We start from the raw sequence: 20,936 nt of genomic DNA on the forward strand, positions 1-20,936 counted from the left end.
AATGTAGCCTGCCAACAGTGAAAGAATTTTTTACATCTGTTCTATAGTTTGGGAGCCTATTCCATGCAAATAAAACAAACAATCAAATCTTCCCTTACATCCACTCGGCAGCAAAACGCCGCGACGTAATCTCGTTGTCTTCGCGTGGACGCCCAGTAAACGCCTCTCAATAGACAATACCCGATGAGGCTGAGTTCACTCGTCGTTCACGCGTTGATTTTGCACAGACAATACGCGCATTAGACTATTTTTTTACGTGTTTTGGTATTTATATACTCTGTCCAAGCTTTAAGAAAGCAATATTTTTAAGTCTACAATATAAACAAAAATGTTTTTTTAAATATTTTAATTCAAATAAGCAGTATTATTTTATTTTAATTTTTAAAATTTTCTATATATTTGTATGTGGTTTTCTTTTGTAAATACATTTTTAGTTGTAAGAATATTTCCTTAAATTTTATTATTGAAGGTAATTGACAAATGTTTGCACTTTATTTTTTATTTGTTAACATATAAGTATGCACTCAAGATATAAACTGCCTCATGTTTATAAGTAATTATATTTTTATTACAAGGAAAATGGTTTTATTTTTATTTTTGTTTCAACTCATCGACTGTATCAAAAATTGTCTGTAAGAACAGGATTTTGCTTACAGACAGAGTAAAAAGACAACCAATATTGCTTTTTTGTTCGTGTCTTGAAAGACGTTAGATTTTTTTTACTTATTGGTTACTTGGAAGGGATTCAAGGAACGAAGAAGTTATTATTAAAAGAAATAAGAAACAGAAAATGTTTCGTCTTTAAATAAATTAAAATGACACGATATTTGTATTTGCATATGAACCTTTCAAAGAATTATTGTACGTGTTTTTAATTTAACTCGTTTAATTTTGCATTTTTATGCGGTAAACATAAATAAAAATATACCTTTACAATAACAATATAAAAAAAAACAATGAACGCAGACGCGATTATTTGTAATTCTTTTAATTTAATTTGTTAATTTGTCACTAAGGAAGGCGCTCGGGCTCGATATTTCACCATAATCAAATATTTGACATCCAAAGTCGCGAAATTAATTGTATTATGAAACTTTATTAGCATAAAACAAGCTATTGCAAAAATATAAAAATTCTCTAATGTTGTACCTACTTATTATAAGGTAGTTCTAGCAATTCTATAATCTTTGGTTCAAAAGTAACATTGGCCCGGCCTAAAGTCAAAACTTGTTTGTTCCCTGCGGTTATATTAAATTGGTCAGTTGCGTTTGTCCGTGCGGTCGTGTTCGCGAGACAGAAATATGAAGAACGTATCGTCTATTGTATTTGTATTGGCCGCAGTATCTATAGCTCTGGTATGGAGCGATACACCCGCCGAGCAGTGCGAAGGTGAGATTTTAAAAGGGGGTATTTTTTAATTTCACCATATTTAAGCGTGTATTTTTATTATATTAAATAATCCTTATTTCTATTCTTCCTTATCCTTATTTGTTTTTTTAACTGTAATTACTTAAGGATTTGTAATAAGTAGCCGATACTTATTACAAACGACCTATTAAATTATTAATATCTTTATTATTAAAATAAGATTTATCAATTTAAAACACATATTAGATAAAGCTTAGATTCCCATTGATTTATGAGTGGTAAACGTTTTAATATATAATCGTATATTAGATAACTTATGATAAATATATTAAAAGGGTCTCGACAGACGGACGGGCAACTAAGTGATTCTATAAGGATTCCTTTTTTTTCTTTCGAGGTATGGAATCCTAGAAAAACAACATTACTATTATTTTTAATATTATTGCTTGTGAATAGATAAATAAATTTTATTTATTGATTGAACTCGTGCGTCTTTTAAAAATACATAATTTAACGGAATAACATTGACTTCTGTTAGCACTCTTACCACTAACACTGCTAATAATACGGAAATATCATACAATATTAAATTATGACCTTAACATTCTTGTTAACACATTGTTCAGTGCTCAGTGCTCCTAACCTTACTTAAAACATCCATCCATATAAACTTTCGGATTTATAAAAGAAGTAAGATGGCTTTAATACTATAGAATAGATAGAAACAAAAGAATCAGAGACGTATTGACATGAAAGAAATAAAGGTGAATGTTAAATCTTAATTATGTAAGTTATAATATTAAAAAAAGGGACGAAGTAATTGTACTTCTATAAAACTCCAGACATGAAACGATTTCAATAACACCGCAGACTTTAAAATCAGTCCAACCGTTCGATTTAAATGGTTTTAATTGTAACTTATTCCAATTAACCAATATCAAAAACAAGAAAATAAAATAGATAGAAACCCAATCTTAAAAACAATATAAGAAAAACATTACTTTCCTGGTCGATAAGAAATTCCTAATCTGTGGTCTTGTGGACACAAATGTAGACACGATCTCGCTCAATAGAAGACCATTTAATTGTAATTGAGTGAAGCCAATGAACAGCGTCATTGGACGCATCTTTATGCGTTAGTTTTGATGTTCCTCTGTAGATCTGATATCTGCTAAACAAAAAGTATCTTTGTGCATGATTCAAATGTTACATTACCTGTAAATTATATTCGTGCTGCGATAAACGTTCAAAAATATAAACCTCCTAAAGAGGTTATTTAACGGTTTGCTGTTGCTTTTATGGCATAGGTTGGAAAACCGTATAGCTTCTTTAATGTTGTCGTTCTGTTGAAAATAAGTCTTGTGATAAGCACTTAACATAACATTATCACTCTGCACCATTTGATAAATATCCTTTAAAAAGTAAGGATACCACTTGCATGTATTAACCTGTTGTTTTATCTTAGTTTTTAACGAGAATGTTACAGACATTCAGATAAGGTTCGCTAAAATCATATTCACTAAAGGACGTGATGAATATTTTCATTTTTTATAGTTACTTTAGTAGCCAGTACAAGTCGTCTGTTACCCTGCAAAAATACAAAAAAAGAAAAAAAAGAATGGACATGTGTTAGCTTACCAAACATATTAAGACTAAAGTGTTCAAAAAAACTTAATGTAGACACTAAAACTTGTTGCTCACTTTATGTTAAGTCCCATTTACACTTTAATTATCTGATTATCTGTTTTTATATCTAAAAACTAATTTGGATAGAAAAAAAATATTGTTTGAGTATTTGAAAAACATTGTCAATGGTACGGTAGGTTTAGTTGCGCTGGGAATCGAACTCTAGATATTATGGTTGTAGCTTGAGCTTGCTACTTGGAGGTTGCGTATGTGAAATATTTTAGATAATTAATGTACATATATTAATTTTTAATTAACTTGGTTAATAATGCAATAGTCTAAACAAGGAAGTTCTGTTAACTCACATAGAAAAAAGTTAAGCATCCTTAACTTAATTAATTTTTTAACGTTATTACGTCTTTTATAAATAAAAATTCTCATAATATTTCGAGCAAGTGGCTTACCTTAGGAAAGTGATTTTGTTTACGTAACAATTATATGTAAATATTTTAGAGCCATTTAGAAAAGGGAATTAACCATAGTTCAAAAATGTAATTTTATATTGGTTTCAGAGACTAATTGTATCTTTTGTTTTCAATGATCACCAGCAAGATCTTAATAGTTCCAGTGTTATTAATACTTACAATAAATTTGTTTTTGTCTAAAGTGGTCTATAACTATACCGTGGGCGGAATCTGTCTGATCTCCCCTATTTCTATAGCTTAAAAAAACACTAAAAGAAAACAACATCGTTTGTACATTAGACAATTTCCTAACAGTGAATGATGAGTACCGGAGACTCAATTACTGTTAACGAGCAATTCCTGTTCAAACCTAACGAGTTACGGGAACTTTGTCTTGACTGTTATGATGTGTGTAGGTGTCACACACTACGTACATACATACGTATATAAAACTGAATAACCGAACTTTATCTGCCTGTCTTGTCAGAGTCTAACTTTGTAATAATATAATGGTTGTTTGCGAGTTCTAGTTTGCTTATATTGTTTTGTTTGTTATTGTCGGAAATCATTAAAGTATACACATAATCTGTAACTTACGATGCATATGATTTCTGCTTCATGAATTACGGAATATTTAGACCATCGCTTAGAATAGACAATAGAGTTTTAATTATCTTTAACTTATTTTTTATCGTTATTTTTTTTATTAATGAATACCGTTGTTCCGTTGTCCATCATTATTTCCTTAATTTTGTACAATAACTTCAAGAATTTTATTTATTAAAAAGATTCAATGAAAATATTGAAAAAGACGATAATTTGACGCTACTGCGTTTTGCACCTTAAAATTTACTGAACACTTATTTTATATTACTCTAGTTTATCGCAAAATTTCCTCATGGTCAGAAAACGGTACGGCCTTATTAAGTTAAAAGGTCAAAGTTAAATAACTTTTTGTAAATAAGTTAAATATTATTTTCAAGTAAGATAAAATAGGTAAAATAAATAAATGGTGTTATTCAAAAGAACAGATAGTAATAATGTATGTAGATATCATACAGTTCCATTCAGTGTACAAGTTTGACTAGCAATCTTAATAAACTCCAAACTTATTTTTTTCAGGACAAAATTTCGACGATCTCCGCAAGAGAATCCAAGTTATACCGTGCGGGAGGAGTTCTTGCAAGCTACAGAAGGGCACCAACACAACGGTGATTTTGAAATTCAAGCCAGGTATGTATTATGTTATAGTTGTGTCATAGTTAAAATAAAATTATATATTCCATCAAGTACTATTAAATGATAATTAACATTATCACAATCTATGAAAACTTATATTATTAGAAGTACTTGAAAAATGTCTTCTTTCTATCCAAAATTTCGCTTTTTTTCTCGCACTTTTAGCCGCTCGACTACTATGTTCTGTGTTTAAATATTGCTTAAGTATTTAGCTAACTTCCGCCTTCTCATTTTCATATCGTGAGATTGCGATAACATTAACAAAATTTACAAGATGAAATCAAGAATATTCCTCAGATGTAGATTGGTAATTTTTGAGCTAGGTGCAAATTAGAGTAATTAGTACCTTAATAAACAAACTAATTATATTCATGGTTGATTTCAGAACATGAGGTGAAAACGCTCGTGAATGAAGTATACGCGAAAATCGGGAACCTGCCCCTGCCATTCCTGGGGGTGACTGATGTGAGCGCGTGTCCTCAGGTGACGCGCGTCGACGGCTCCCCCGCGCCCTGCCCCCTCGCCGCCGGGGAGGAGTATGTCTACACAAACGTCTTCCCCATAGAGTCCTTTTATCCTACAGTTAACTTACGCGTGCACTGGGCGCTGAAAGATGGCGAACAGAACGTCATCTGCTTCGAAGTACCCGCTGTCATTACACCTGCCAAACCTAAGTAATTTTTAGTCCTGAAACAAACTATTTCAATCGATATTATATTACATATTATGCTTTCATAGAATTAAAAGAATATGATAGTAAAAAATGTTTTTATTCTTTCAATATTTATCTAAATACAAATGCTCCCTGTACGCGTAACATTTTTTTTCTTATTTCAAACCTTACAAGTTAAATATAGTTAAATTGATTTAATATAAATGGATGTACTATTGAGATTATTTTAATTAACATCACTTTTCCAGTCATTTATAAATACCTAAAATTTATAACTAGTTATAAGACAACTGTTTTAAAATAAATTTAAGTATAAAGTAGAAATCTTATTCCATTTATAATTGTTTACTATTGAACGATTCTGGCGGGTACTTCAAAACAAATAAATTTCTTTTCACTAGCCTCCAAGGCCCAGTGAACTTGAACAGGTATCGTGGGATAGATGCCGAGGATGGGGAAGGAATCTTTATACACATACTTCGTGCCGGCTTTAAGAGGGCAATCCGCTTTCTCGTCACTTGCCGTGAATATTTTACTACATATGGAGTTACCGTCCACTCCGATAAAAGGCACTTTCACTCCGAACACATTGGCTGACACTCTGTTCTTTATTTCGTCGAAGTCAGTATCTGAAAAAATAATAATAATTCCAATATTATTTCAACTCCTTATTCTCATTCTATAAGTACAAATTCTATAGTGTTGCTATCATAATATTTTCGATTGTTTCTATTTTCAAATGTTCGTCAAACTAAGGCTATGGTATAAGAGTATATTTTGCCAGACTCATTTCTTTTTATTAAAACTCAAATGAATGCAGAGATAATAGAATCATATTTAAATTATGTTTAAAAAAATTGTATCGATAACATAAGCTGAAATACAATGCGTGCTTGTAATGGACCATTATTCGTATGCCCTTATAGCCTTTGTTAACATTTATTTATTCTCGAAATAGGTTTTGGGTGACGTAAGATATATCAATGAACAAATGGAATCATTTCGTCATTACGTATTATAGATTTATAAACTTGTATCTTGATATTGTCTCAACTTGAACCTTTGTTATATGGTTTTATTTATTCCAATGGCATACCGATTCTGTGCATAATAATATTAAAAATCTAGTCACATATTGTCATTCATGTTAAATTTGTTACTGTTAGCATAAAATAACCGCCAATATACATGTGGGTTTTATTTTAGTGTGACTTGTAAACACGGTTTCCATTGACCCAACAGTCCAAGACATAGAAAAATCTCAGTTTTTTTTGACAGTGAAAATCCGCTTTGTATATAACCTGATCTGAAAATCTTACGTGCAAAATACATTCTTAACGTATTGTCGGAACTTTCCTTCTAATTCTACACGCATACATCTAACGAAAGCCTGTTAGCGAACACATACAGTCTATAATTTACTAGCGTAGATGCAGTCAATTGCAAATTTAATTATATTGCAGCTGTTTCGATACGTATTACAGGAAATTACAACTTATTTCCATTACAATTTATTATGCAAAGAATAATAAAATATACAAAGTGTAAGGATAGCAAAAAATTACGTCGCAAAAATTTTTGACCCTTGATTTTTGATGTATTATATATACAATAGGATTCGACATTAATACGGTCAGTACGACTAACAAGATAAATTTAAACGCATTCGGTTAATTAAATTCGAACTTTAGTTTTTTCCTCAACTGTTACAAATGTCAAATGGACGTTTGAAACTTTAACGGTTAACGTTACTTCGTTGTTTAATGCTGTCGGTTCATCTGTTCACAATAGGATAAAAGTTACCTAGGATAGATGTATTTACCTGGTGTAAACTCAATGGTGATGAACTGCTCTGTTCCCTTCTTTAGTTTGCACGGCAACTTCTTGCAGGGTCGAATTTCTACCACGCTTTCTATTACATGCTCAGGACCATCTGCAATTCAAATTTAAAGTTTGTTAGTCTTCAAGTCCATGATTGTCGTTGGCGCAGAGTTTAAGCATTAGAATTATAATATTCAGATGCATGTGTTTTCTATCTTCTAATTACAAATGCACATTTATCCGACGATCTTACGATGAAGAAAAATTTCGTAATGTAACCTGCTCATATCTACGAAGAATAACCAGGATAGTCAACCATCATGCACAGGGCCAAGGTGGTTAACCATTCCCTAGTCACCCTTAACATAGGGTAGGTCCTCGGTAGGGAAGTATAGGGAGCCAATACTGACGAATTATCGAGGCGCCCAGAGAGTCAGACATGATTTTTTAGGACAATTGAAATCCAATTCATATATTTTTAATAACATATACAAATATAACATTCTGTTCCACAACCTCTCGGGGTTTCGGCAAAAAATTGTCCGGAGTTTTTATCTCAATCAACGATTTGAAATAACTATCATGATAATTCAATTCATATCATTTGTTTTCACAATATTATTTATGTGTACTGTAAAAAACAACTTTTTCAACTTTAATACACGTATTATTTTTATTTATTCATATCCTTATCATTTATTTATGTTATATTTATTTATATCCGTAGTTGGTATGAACGTGACATTTTATGTTTACCGCAAACAAGTCAGACTTGATGTGATCTTTACCTTATTTACGTACAAAATAACAAACGATTTAAATAGCCTCTTACATCAATATATTATATTAACTGGCAGACGCGATATCGACTGCTTAAAATAAAAAAATGAATTATTTTCTATGGCATTATTTCTAATTGTTATCTATCTCTGTTCCAAATGTCATCCAGATCACCTATTCTAATGTTACGTGATAACAAACATCTATACGTCCAATTTTAATAAAATGTCTTAAAAATAACAAAGGATAAAATCATCAAAATCTACTTTGTCGCCAAAGATAAATATGTTTAATGAGGTAAGAAGATTTTGCGTGTTTATCTTAAGGTATGCAACTGCCAGTCTTGAGGAAAATGTTCCACCTATGTTAATGTGTATTACTTCTGCATTACTAAATGCAAACAATACATAAAAAATCTGCTCTCAGCCGCAATCGTTGTCATAAGAAGTTACTAAGTATGCTATTGTATTACTTAAATGCTTATTATCTCGCAAAGTGAGCTGTGACATTGAATCTCACGTCACAAAACTTAAGAAAAGTTTCTTTACAAATAACACCTGATGATTAATAATAGCGAAGTTGCCGATATTGAATGTTAGTAATTACATCTTTTGTAACATTTTCTTATTTTTTAACATGTGTAATATTTTAAATTACTTATATTGCTTCATAAACAACGCGCTTGTCTCAATCTCTGTCCTTTTTATGTTTTCTACAGCAGCAACAGTGCACGTAAAATTAAATTAGAATCTCTTACAGAACTCTTACAGGTCTCGCCGAGGAGTTCGGTGTACGTTAATTATTTCAGTTCAATTGTCCAATGTAAGGCTGTGTACTGTGTATTCTCCATCAATACCTTAGTTTTTAGACACTATTTGAATGTCTTTTATCTATAAAAAACTGGTATCCTTTAACACTAATATATAATGGATAAGACGCAATACGCTTTCCTTTGTTACATTGAACGTGTATTTAACATCCAGCAATTTGCATCGAGCTATAATTAAGTTAATAGTAAAAACGTTACATACAACTCGTTAGATAACCGGTCGTCGCATGATTAAGCTGTTTCTAAATTGATAACAAATCCGGTCTGTCTCACTCAATTGAATTATCGTGATGTAATTAAAGGATAACTCATAAGCGCTTCGTTGTTATTACCTAAAGTACATTATAAGATAACACTAGTAATAACTAATAGACTCGCTACACACCCCTCAGTTTTAACTGTACAGACGAACTGTACTGATAAAATTAGAGATGTGTGGCGGTCTTGATAGGTAACATTTTGAGTAAAGTGAGTTAACTTTGTAATAAAGAGATGTGCCATCATATTTAACATTCATATTTACACACAAAGACATTTGGTCTATGTGTGTAAATTATGCCACTTCCATGATGAAGTCAAAAGCTACATCGAAATTGTTTATATATAGCCCTGCTTATGCATGTAATGGTTATTATGTATTTCATAAGCTTACAAAGTAACAAATAAGCAATTATGTGTTATGTTCCTAGCTAACTTAACTTGTATTATTTACACAGTATACTTGACCGCAATACCGGCATTGGTAAGAAAACAATATTTGTGCATGCATCTTAGCAACTTGGTGACCTTGACCTGTTCGATGAAACTGTTCGTCTTTAAGAATACATCTTTAATTTCCCAAAAAATATTATGCAAGTTATTAGTGAAATCTTTTTCAAAAAATATGTCGTAATTAGGCACTTGAACTCGCTAAAATATTGTCATCTACAATTTGCAGATGCGTTGCCTACCTGTAATTAACATAAAAAGGATATTTATCCTTCCAATTCCTATATTAATTTTAAACCTACATACATAATTAAGCTTGTTGCTAATTTATCAATAATATAAATAAATTAACAATAATTTTCATATCTATGGGATATAATGAAAATTGTCAATAGCGTAATAATCTAATTGTAATTTATTTTAATAAATAACATGACACAGATTTACGAATAGCAATCCGTAAAACTTGGTGATTTTTATTTTTTCTCAAGAATTTTTTTTTTAAAACTTAATAACATTAAATCATAACATTATAGTAAATAATAACGATAAAAACTAAAATTATAATTATGATAGGAGGCAAGCAAAAAATAATTTATCAATTTAATCTAAACTTATATTTAAATAATTAAGTTAGGTTTAAGAAGTTAAAATTTTCCATTGCTTCTAGCTGGAATATTCCTTTATAACTTCATCGAAAAAAAATTATATTATTATATTTTTATTCATATTCGTTTTGCCTATTATTGTTTTTTTTTGCTTATTTTTCGTCCAAATTATTTAAACATCAAAAATGCGTTTTCGTATTACTTTGCATTATATTTTAATAACTAACTGAATTTATTATAAAGAAACCAGTCTAACCAGAAATATACATTATGTATTGATTTCATATTGATATAAATCTTTCCGTCTAAGCCAGTAGGTCGAATAAGTTTCATAAAATAAATAAGCAAAATATATTATAATAGTATACTTTAATAGTTAACTCAAGTTAGTGGTAACACTAACTTGAGTTAAAGTTCATTAACGTAGTTCTTAATGTCTATAGTATGGTCCTATATCACGTAAACGGTAAAGTACGTAAAGAAAACAAAATGTATTGCAAATAAAAGGTAAAACTCTGTAGAAGAATAAGAGTCACACTTAAATATGTCAACTCGAATAAGCTTCGAGTGGTCACAATAAAATGGGTATTCCGTTGTGACCTTCTAAAGCCAACGTTCACATAAAAACATACATACGTAAAACATTACCATCCTGTTATACGCTTAGCACAAGAGACAGAGTTCTATTCAATTATAATTATTTTAAGTTAAATAAAGAATTTTTTGTTATAAACTTTTGCGATATACGTGGATAAATCTACTAGGTACCATTGGGCAAAATCATTCTAACCTTGAAACTAGTTTTTTTAACATCTGCAATGTATTTATTAAACAAATACATCGATAATGTGTTTGTTAACTTTACACGTGTCAGTATGCGACATCTTTGTCATGTTCTTTGAGTAATGATGATAACTAACAACAAACTAATAATTATAATTGCTAACATATGCTTGTGTTACTATAATTAACTTAGTTTCTTATTGCTGTAGGTATATATAATACATACTTTGATAGCATCTATAAAAACCATAAAGTTTCATGTTTTTTTTATTATTTTGAACTACATATAATCTGATAACTCATGTTCCTACAATGTAATCAATGTAGTTTTTCCTTATTCATTTGCGAATTACAGTTTTTACGTTTTAAAATATAATTAGCTGATAATTCATGTTCGTATAATCAAATAAAGTAATTTAGTTTCTTCTTATTCATGTAATAGAATTAATTACGTTTTTCATTGTTGTCAACTTAATGATTATTTTTTAAATAGCCTAACCTAACTTTATTTTTATGAATTTTAGGTTAGAACAATTTCCGCTCTACATGACATAAAACCTGAAAATGACCAAGTGAAGACAATAACGTCTGCGTTACTACTTACGTTGTATTTATAAACTCTATCGGTTTGGTTTGTTCTAACAAAATTTCACCGTGAAATAATGATAAAAATGTGATTCGTGTTGTATACATAAAGATTTACGACTATATTTTATTTTGTTAAAACTAATGCACGTAGCAAACTACGTATAGCAAACGAATTGAACGAATTTATTCAAGAATTTATTTTGTATTTTAATATATAGAATTCAAGATAGTAGCTAAATGTTCACAAATTATATGAAAAATATGAGCCAAGCTTGCTAACACATAGTTCCTACATAGTCCAGAGGAAACTGGTAACTTTATAATTTGCGATACATGGAAATGACGTGTAAGTTTAAAGATATTGATTTAAATATACAATGTTTATTTACCAGGTACGTGAAAAGTTTACCTAAGTGTACAAGCTACTACAGCGTATGCATTCGCGGGAGCGCTTTGGCGGTTCATAGAGAAATTCTGCGTAGTTTGTTAGTTTGTAAACTTTCTTGTCTCAACAATTCAACTTGTTCTATAGTTCTGTTGTTCCAATCCTTTTTGTACAGCATAGGATTGAAATTTGAATTACGTGAATTTCTTTAAAAGTAAGGTCTACAATAAATATCTAATAAGAAACGTACCATATTATATCACCACTTCACATCACGTAGTTTCGTGGTTAAACACTGCTTTAACCATTGTAAAAAAAAGAAAAATAAAGCAAAACTGATACAAGGTTGATACTTAAAAAGATATTTTGACAACATACAATTACTTCTATTTGAGGCACGGCACATAAATCACTTCTATTTGAGACATAAAAATATCAAGGTTAATATTTTTTACATAAAAAGCTATCTAAATAATGACTGGGTTTATTTTCAACAGTTCAGATTGTTCAGTTTAAACCAGATGCAGTGACAATTGCACCAGTATATAACGTAAATCTGCTTCTCTCGTGCTATAATTAGTAACTACTATTTTATAGTTGCAATAAAAGTTAATCCAATTTACTTAGCAATGAACTTTACCGCGAGATAAAAATCGCCTCTATTCATTATTATTAAACGAAGAATTTCTGTGTTTTTCCTTTTTCAATGGAAAATTTATGTGATGAACAAAGATTGTTTACGTTTCATTGTTTAATAAAAATATGAAATTTTAAACATTAATAATGTCAAAGATTAAAACGAGACATAAAATAAATATTGTCTTGTTATTTTGTTATTTTTTTATATTATTAAGCACTTACGCACCGCACCGTATTTGTTTAAATCCGTTAAATTCTTTAATGAATATTAATAATGCTGAGACCATTACAATGTAGGTATTATTTCATTTATAATACTTACATAAAAAATTAAAATTTTCGCATTATTTAAATCTCGCTGGATTATTTTGCTTCGACTTTTTTTGGTTTAGTAAGTTTGTTATTATAAACACCAACAAACTTAAACAATCGCTTGAAGAAAAAATGCAAGATGTGCTTTATTACTACCTCTCATCTTGGCAGAAGCAGTACAGTATTTATTTAGAAGCAGTACAGCCTTTATTTTTATTGGGGCACAAGGATTTGTTGTGGCCTTCCCTTTGAATAGACCAGGAAAGCTCTTTTTACAGAAACTTTAACTGGATTGTTTTGTGACTACTAAACAAAAAAGTAAAAACCTGTATGCAGACTGAATAGTATTTTAAAATACGTGATATTCTCGCTAAGACAAGTATTAAGTGGCCATAAACATTTCACTGTCAGGTCGACTCTCATTTTCAAAAAGGTTTATGTACAGATGAAACCGTGTACTTATTTAGAACTAGCCACGCAACTTTTAGTAAGGGTCATTGCACTTTAATAAACCTTCGTATCAACGTTAATTATTGCCACTGATTAAAATATACTTAGTACTATTTCAAGCAAGAGTAATCAAGTACTCTATAGTTAAAATTCTTATATTAATTCTGATTGAAACTGGCTATCTATATATATCATTTAATTTTTTAATCGTAATCGTACTGAAACTAGGTCTATGTTGTTTTTTTATAGACTATTTATCATGACGACATTTAGGGCTTGGGCTGAAAGACGAATAATAATAAGTAAGAAGATGTAATAATTCGAGCGATTACGACCACGGGGTATATCTAAAATAGTTCAAATTATACCAATAAATAGTAATAGCAATTATACCCATTGTACTTCAAATAAATAAAATAATATTTTACTTGTCTATTAATACGATTAATCAATAAAAAATGTGAATATCATTTGAATATTTCTTTAAATTATCATTTGTGATCATAACATTATTGAAGATTAAAAATAACGTAATCTATTGTATGATTTCACAATATGCTATTAAACTTTTTTGGTGTTCATCACAATCGATTTATTAAGAAAATAGGGGTAGATATATAAATATCAACATTACGAGCTATTTATTTGAGTATACTGTGCATATAGAATTTAATATAAACTCGAAATTATCTCCTGTATTGTTACGATTTTGCTTAAGAGTACAAAGGTTACCAAAGTCAACTAGATTAGATTCGTTATTCGCTAATGTGTCTTACAATTTTATTGACTTCAAGAAAGAGATTATTAAATGTTCCTCTGTCAATTTATGAGATATTTTGTTATTGTATATAAATGTGAGTGTGTACATTGGTAGGGTACAAGCCTAGGAAGAGATAGATGGATTGCATCAAAGATTATTACGAAATAAGTGACAACTGATATGAGAAAGATGAACTTGGAAGACGAGAAATTTGTGCGCAAAACCTACATAAGTGGGATACAGGGAGATGATGATATATTTTTTTCTAAATTAAAATAAACTTAAGCAAATGTATTACGCGTATTTGATTTAAACGTAACTTTATTTTTTTTAATTATAATTCAATGATTGCAGTTTAGCGCTTCTAGTTTGGTACGTGAAATTCATCGATACTTGTTTTTTTAGAATTGCTCAAAGGTTTTACGTCTCAGGAAATAAATATTAGATAAAAATAGCTTTTTACCTTTGATCTTGGATTTCTTATAGACACTACCTTAACCCTGACCAAGTATGTCTAGATATAGGAAGTTAGATGATTTCCTTTACTTGATTATCTTGCGATTTTTCTTACAAATGCTCGCCTGCAATTTCTAACTAAATATCACCGTAAGCGATAATTCAAGGAATATGTTGTTACAAACTTTTTGTAATGTGCATTTGTATATGAAAAAAAACTCGGTTATGTTACTTCGATTATATTAGTTAGATATTTGTATAAAAATAAACAAGCAAATTGACAATTTTAATTGTATTTCACAAAATTTGAAGTCATTCGAGTTTTAGGAAAAGTTAAGTTCCCTACATAAAGTTACATTATGGATATTATTATTAAACGTTTGGATAAAGTTAATAAAATAATGCATTATCTAAAAAGTACGCATACCTTTTAAATAGTTGTTCAAAACTTGTATTCAAAGTAAATAATTTATAATTGTTAACAACAGAATAGCATATAAGTAAATGTTGTATATATTTACACTAAGATTCCGAACCTAATCGACTCTTGCAATGTTTGTATAACATTCTACCTAATTCCTCTAAGCTAAGATATTGTTTTAATTATCGTATCTTAGTGGGGGTATTAATAAATATCAATATAATTTCTTAAGATTGAATAAATAATTGTAGAGTCGTTGCCTATATCATTGGCAGTGTTAAATGAAGTTGAAAGCGGGTTAAGGTATTACGTAAAGCGTACTCACCGACGCACTGTTGTACTTCAGTGGCTGTGGCAAAAGCCAGCGCGACGAACACGACCACACTCGACAGTATCATGGTGCTGAATGACAGTAGCGCTAGGAGGAGGAGTATTTTGTGTTCAGTGACTCTGTCGCTCACGTTCTGGATCGAACGATGCTCTACTACTTATACCCGTTTAAAACATGTACACGTATTCTTCCGCACACATTCATCTGAATCTTTGTCTTCGATTTGTATTCGATAATCGATTGTTAAACTTTATTTTTTGCATAACATTTTAAATTTTATATTTTAATTCCTAGATCACTCAAGTTGGGGATTTTATAGTTTAGTGTTTAATGTTATAAGTAGTGAAGTGGTCGCGCTATAAGTTGTAAGGCGGTGAACCCAATAATACTTAATATTACTAATATTATAAATAAGAAAAATTTGATGGATCGACGGATGTTTATTAGAAGTTATGACCAAAACGGCTCAACAGATCTCGTTACGATCTCGAACAAAACTTGGCATAGATTTAGAAAATATTATAGTCTAGAAGAACACATAGGTAATCTTATTTTTATTTTTAATTCTGCGCAAAAGGAGTCACGGGCCACAGATAGTATTTAAATATTGTTTTCTATAGCAGCATTGGGTGCCTACTTAAATAAAATAGCAAGTTTTTTGTGATACTTGATTCAGGCATGTGCGGATTTACATATGTATATAAAAACTTTGTTATTTCGGAATAAATAAATGCAATTTGAAAATTTATATTTTTATTATTAATATTTTATCAAATTCTTAATCAGATTTAAATTGCTATAAAATACATAGATATTCCTCCACTAAAATGCAATACCCAGATCTACACTATAATTTTTTACAGATACTTTGTTTAACACGGTCGGATTGTTACAAAAATAAATCCACGAAACTATTTATTAGTTAATTTAAAAATGATAATAAAGATAATTATATTACAATTTTCATATACTAATTAGTTGATGAGATCTAAGTTTATTTTATGTATATGTTATTAGTGTCTGTTTGATTCCAACGACTTACAAAAACATCTTTGATTTCCATAGATAATGAAACTGCGTAGATATTTTTGTAACCAGGTTTGTGTTTGAACTAATACTGAATAGCACAAAACTAATCTATTTTCATCATTATACACTCGCCACTGCAAGAATCCGCGTCGATTCTGAAACATAAGGCAAACATTTAACAGCGGTGGAACTCGCGACAATATCTGTTGACGAATCACGGCCGTGAGCCAGGCGTCCGGCGGGTCAAAGGTGCCCGGGTACCGTGCCTTATTTATTAGCTCCGGGTACCCAATATGGGTAAAACAGCCATGTGTCAAATGTCCCCACTGGTGAAAAACCACCTCAAAGAAGATACGAGTGAAGTATTGTATGTTTTATTTCTCAAGTACAATCCAATTATCCTCCTTTTTACTTTCTCATATGAAATAAGTTGTTTAGCTAATATTTTGTATTTACCGCAGCGACATTAGTTGGTACTGTCATCACACTGGTGTATGACGTCACGGCATCTGATCTCACTGGGCAATGCACAGTCGCACACGGCTCTGAAATTACAACACAATTATTTAATAGACCTATTAATTACATTAAAGATGTCTCCTTATGTTCTCCTCTCAATCTATACGTAAAAGAGTATTGATTAACTGTTGGTTTCTGAGACTAAAATCTCTGTATAAAGTATCGTCCTCCCTGCCATTATTTTGGACAAAACAGAGATAACAATATGTTTTAAATTAAGATATTTAGTCTCAGAAATCCATGGTAATACGAACAGCCCAAACTACTGGACCTAAGTCTTGAAATTTTGGATGGAGTTTTTAAGCGATCGCTAAAAATGATTCAACGAAATTCATTCGACAAAGATGTAAATTACGGGGTAAATTTTGTAATAGAATTTTGCCCTCGCGGAGAAAGTCGTATGTAACATAATAACTCTATATTGTTAAGTCAGTTTTTATATTTTAGCACATTGATTTAAAATTTATTTCAAATAGGAAGCTGGTAATTTGATCATTTATTGTTTTGAGGCATAGAAAAAATGACTTTGAAATTAAACTTCCTTGTCAAAAATATTTGCAATCTGTAGAAACTAGAAACAGGACATGTTCTAAACCAGTTACACATCACATCAATTACACATTTAATAATTTGATATCTTATTTAAATATTATTCTTTTATAAACATGATGTCGGAAGCAGGCACCGAAAAGTTTATTAATTGTTTTATTAGCTATACCTACTACTGCTACTATTTTATTATAAATTTACCATAAACAAAAATAATCTATTTTTCTATTAAATTCTTTATTAACAGTTTAAATAAGCAAAAACCTTCAATACCAGTTAATATAATACTAAGTTCTATAGAGTGGATCGTGTCTTTATTTTAAGACACCATAATTACCTGGTGTAGCATTGGTTCTTAGAGTTATAAAGTTGATATTTAATAGTACATCTTGATCAAGCTTACGGGACTCGAACTCTGGAACAAAGAATGTTTTTTGTAGTTAAGTGTCGAAATTAGAATATGACGTCACGAACACAATTTTTCCGCTACTCAAAGAAGCGGTCCTCAGCAAATAAATGCTTCGACATTGAGGGATTCGAATCTAATCTCAGTTAGGAGTCATAGGCTGGTACAAATTTATTACAATGGATGAGTCTGCATTACTGCACCAATAGCTCGAGAGTGTAACGTATTTATTTTGTCCGTCCTCTCCTCTGTCTAATAACAGTAGACTCATTGTCATGTTTAATTTTTCTGCGCTTGCAATGAATTTAAAATGTTTCCTAGTCATACATGCTTATTGATAACATTCACTTAACGCAGTTGACCTGTTTAAAAAAACTTACCAGAAACAAAATGCATTGTAACGGGAACAAGATCACCGAGAGTAATGTAGCAGGGCAGTCGTCTGCCGCATCCATTTATATTCACTTCGTGTAATTCGTACGCTGACCCTGTTGATTAGGTATTTTACTTGATAGTTCGCAAAGGTCAAACGTTATTTAGATGATGCAGATTACACAATTATATACAATCTTATCTATTACTCAATTGCCTGCGACTTAGTACTCGCGGAATTAAAAAACCTTTTTCTAATAATAAATATAGTCTATGGTACCAGGGTAAAGTGTAGCTTTCCAACAGTGTAAGAATTATTGTTAAGTAGTTTCGGAGCCTATTCAATGCAAAAAACAAACAATCAAATCGTTCCTTTTTATAATATTAGTATAGAAGTATAGATTAAAAATATTATGTTGGAGGTCTGTAATCTTATGAAAATGAAATTAATATAATTACGTAAAAGATATCAATTGATAAATAACAAAATTGATTTATTAATCTTATAATCCTACATTCCTGAATCTTACTTTCTACATATATAGTAATTTCAGATTTGTTTCAAGTCTGTTATTCATTACATCATACTTTCTCTCTTCTGAACTACGCTTCATCTTTGACATCCAAAGGTTGACAATATAGAATAGGATGGAAAATAGAGAATAGTGTAAAATAAGTAAGTTAAACCTATTTTAAAATAGACAATTTTCACTAATATACTTTATGATTCACCTAGATTTCTACATTTAACCGTATTGTAGTGATAATTATTAAATACCAGCACAATAAAAAAGGCATAAAAATTAATCCACTTTGATTGCTAATCTTATAATCACGTTTGTGCACTATAATATTTAAATAAGTATAGTAACCAGTTTATAAATTAAAAATAGCATGATAAAAATGTTTAAATTAGAAATTATTGATAATATCAAGACTGTATTGCTTTGTTCTTTTATCAATCTAAAATTATAAACTTATCTCATTATATTAGATAATTATAATTAAATTATAATGTTTAAGTATATGATTTTCCCAGATGGATTTATAACTTCCAGATTGATGTATGATAATTTAAAGTAGAAGAAGAGAGAGATGTTTCGGAGGCGCGCGAAAACTCCGTGGTGTCTGCCTACCCTTCTGGGCGACGGACGTGAGTTACGTTGTTGCATAAATATATGGGTTTTTTATGATAATATTGTCAATGTAGTAAAAATTAAAAGATCTTCCGTCCTATAGTTTCTGAGTAAGTTATATGATCATCCAATTATTAAATTTTTGACTTTTACAATATTAAAATGCGTTTCTAGCACTTTATCTCATGCGATTGTGATAAATAATATCAATGCGCATTTCTGGTCTTAAAATGTTATTGAATGCGGTTGATATTAGCACGAATGTATTAAATTATTAAGCGTATAGGTAACTTATATATGCATATATTCCGATGACGGAAAGAAATAGGTGCTTTACATCTTAGTCATGTCCATCTGTAATAATGAGTACATACATATGATAGTCACTGTAACTTCCTACCGAAGACATTCCGTTTGGAATTACAATATCTTTTGTGTATAACCATTATTGTGCTGGACTTTGGTTTGGTAAGTCAAGTAGGAAACCATTAATTTGACCAAAGATATATTTATCTCAAATATGAACTAATGTTTATTCAAGTAGCCTACTAAAAATAAAATAGAAATCGGCGGTGCGGTTTGGACAAGGGGTGGATGAATGTGCGATATGGATTAACTATTATGCTTTGTATTGGATTGTGGAAGAATTGGATGTGTTATAACATTATTTTGGCTTGCTTTATTTTCTAACTTTAAATATGTTTCATAATAACCTTCTCCTGACTGACAATAACATCATCAACCTGCCTTTGTCCCTACGTTGGGTACTTTTTTATCGTGGGGAAATGCCTTTCACTATTACTAATATCAGTCCTCATACAATAACAAACATAACGAAAAAAGAACTAGCGAAATCGGTCCTGCCGTTTACGCGTAATGCCGTTACCAAGGAAAATAAGTATTCATTTGAATATAAGTATGTAAATATTTGTATTATTTACTCCATAAACATCATACGAAATTGATAATAAGCAAAATATAATCAAACACAAACTTGTTCGGTATAGGAAGTGGTATTTGAAATAAACGGTTCAAAGATTATTTCCGGTGGCGACGCAGTCACGTTAGTATGTATTTAGCTCCAAACAACTTACCACAGTCCTCGAATATCACGGACGCTGTGACAACAACAAACAAATATTGCAAAAATAATAAAAACATTTGTATCCGTTTACAACCAACAATGATGCCCAATATAATAATAGTTTTTTAACAAAGAGGCGCAAAAGGTAGCGATCGCGTATCGAATCAGATAACATATGAATAATGAACGCAAGTAATTATGATTGCATTTATTTGATCGTTATGTGATTAACAGTATAGCTTATCTTGTTATTAATGAATTACAAATCAATTTACTTTCACATATCAAGAACAAAACTTTGCATACAAATACTAAGTAATTTTATTGCGTAACAAATCCACTTGATAAGATCCCACAAAAAGGTCGAATGCGCTATTACCATGAAATATCAATAAGTATGTTGAAGTTGTGAAAGTTTTAAAAATAAGAATAACCAAAATCATTCTAACTTTAACAATGTTTGATATTGATCTAAGGGTGATCTACGCCAATTTAAATTAGATTACCTACCCTCAAATGCTGCTGTAAATGGAAATAACTTTACTATAACTTGTTATAAGTTCTTTGAAATGGCTCGAAACCCATTTCAAATCATATCAG

The 20,936-nt window shown here is 30.3% G+C and overlaps 3 protein-coding genes across 3 annotated transcripts; 1 reads left to right on the plus strand and 2 right to left on the minus strand.

Annotated features, from left to right (window-relative positions):
- Positions 1 to 1,261: 1,261 nt before the first annotated feature.
- LOC106120284 (ecdysteroid-regulated 16 kDa protein-like) lies at positions 1,262 to 5,461 on the plus strand. The gene is given in 3 exon segments (NM_001312171.1): positions 1,262 to 1,389; positions 4,581 to 4,691; positions 5,083 to 5,461. Coding segments are annotated over 3 exon segments (492 nt in total). The 5' UTR covers positions 1,262 to 1,301; the 3' UTR covers positions 5,376 to 5,461.
- Positions 5,454 to 15,374, minus strand: LOC106120285 (ecdysteroid-regulated 16 kDa protein-like). Its single transcript, NM_001312181.1, is given in 3 exon segments — positions 5,454 to 5,999; positions 7,193 to 7,303; positions 15,236 to 15,374. Coding segments are annotated over 3 exon segments (465 nt in total). The 5' UTR covers positions 15,309 to 15,374; the 3' UTR covers positions 5,454 to 5,718.
- Positions 15,375 to 16,028: 654 nt separating this feature from the next.
- Positions 16,029 to 20,517, minus strand: LOC106120017 (uncharacterized). The gene is made up of 5 exons (XM_013315173.1): positions 20,347 to 20,517; positions 18,125 to 18,232; positions 17,676 to 17,753; positions 16,727 to 16,815; positions 16,029 to 16,425 (listed from the first exon to the last, which is right to left on the minus strand). Exons 1-5 carry the CDS (start codon positions 20,411 to 20,413, stop codon positions 16,255 to 16,257), a joined length of 513 nt encoding a protein of 170 aa, XP_013170627.1. The 5' UTR covers positions 20,414 to 20,517; the 3' UTR covers positions 16,029 to 16,254.
- Between the last annotated feature and the right edge of the window lie 419 nt (positions 20,518 to 20,936).

The sequence above is a fragment of the Papilio xuthus genome, unplaced genomic scaffold, assembly GCF_000836235.2.
Source record: "Papilio xuthus unplaced genomic scaffold, Pxut_1.1 DF826961.1, whole genome shotgun sequence".
NCBI classification, from domain to species: Eukaryota; Metazoa; Arthropoda; class Insecta; order Lepidoptera; family Papilionidae; genus Papilio; species Papilio xuthus.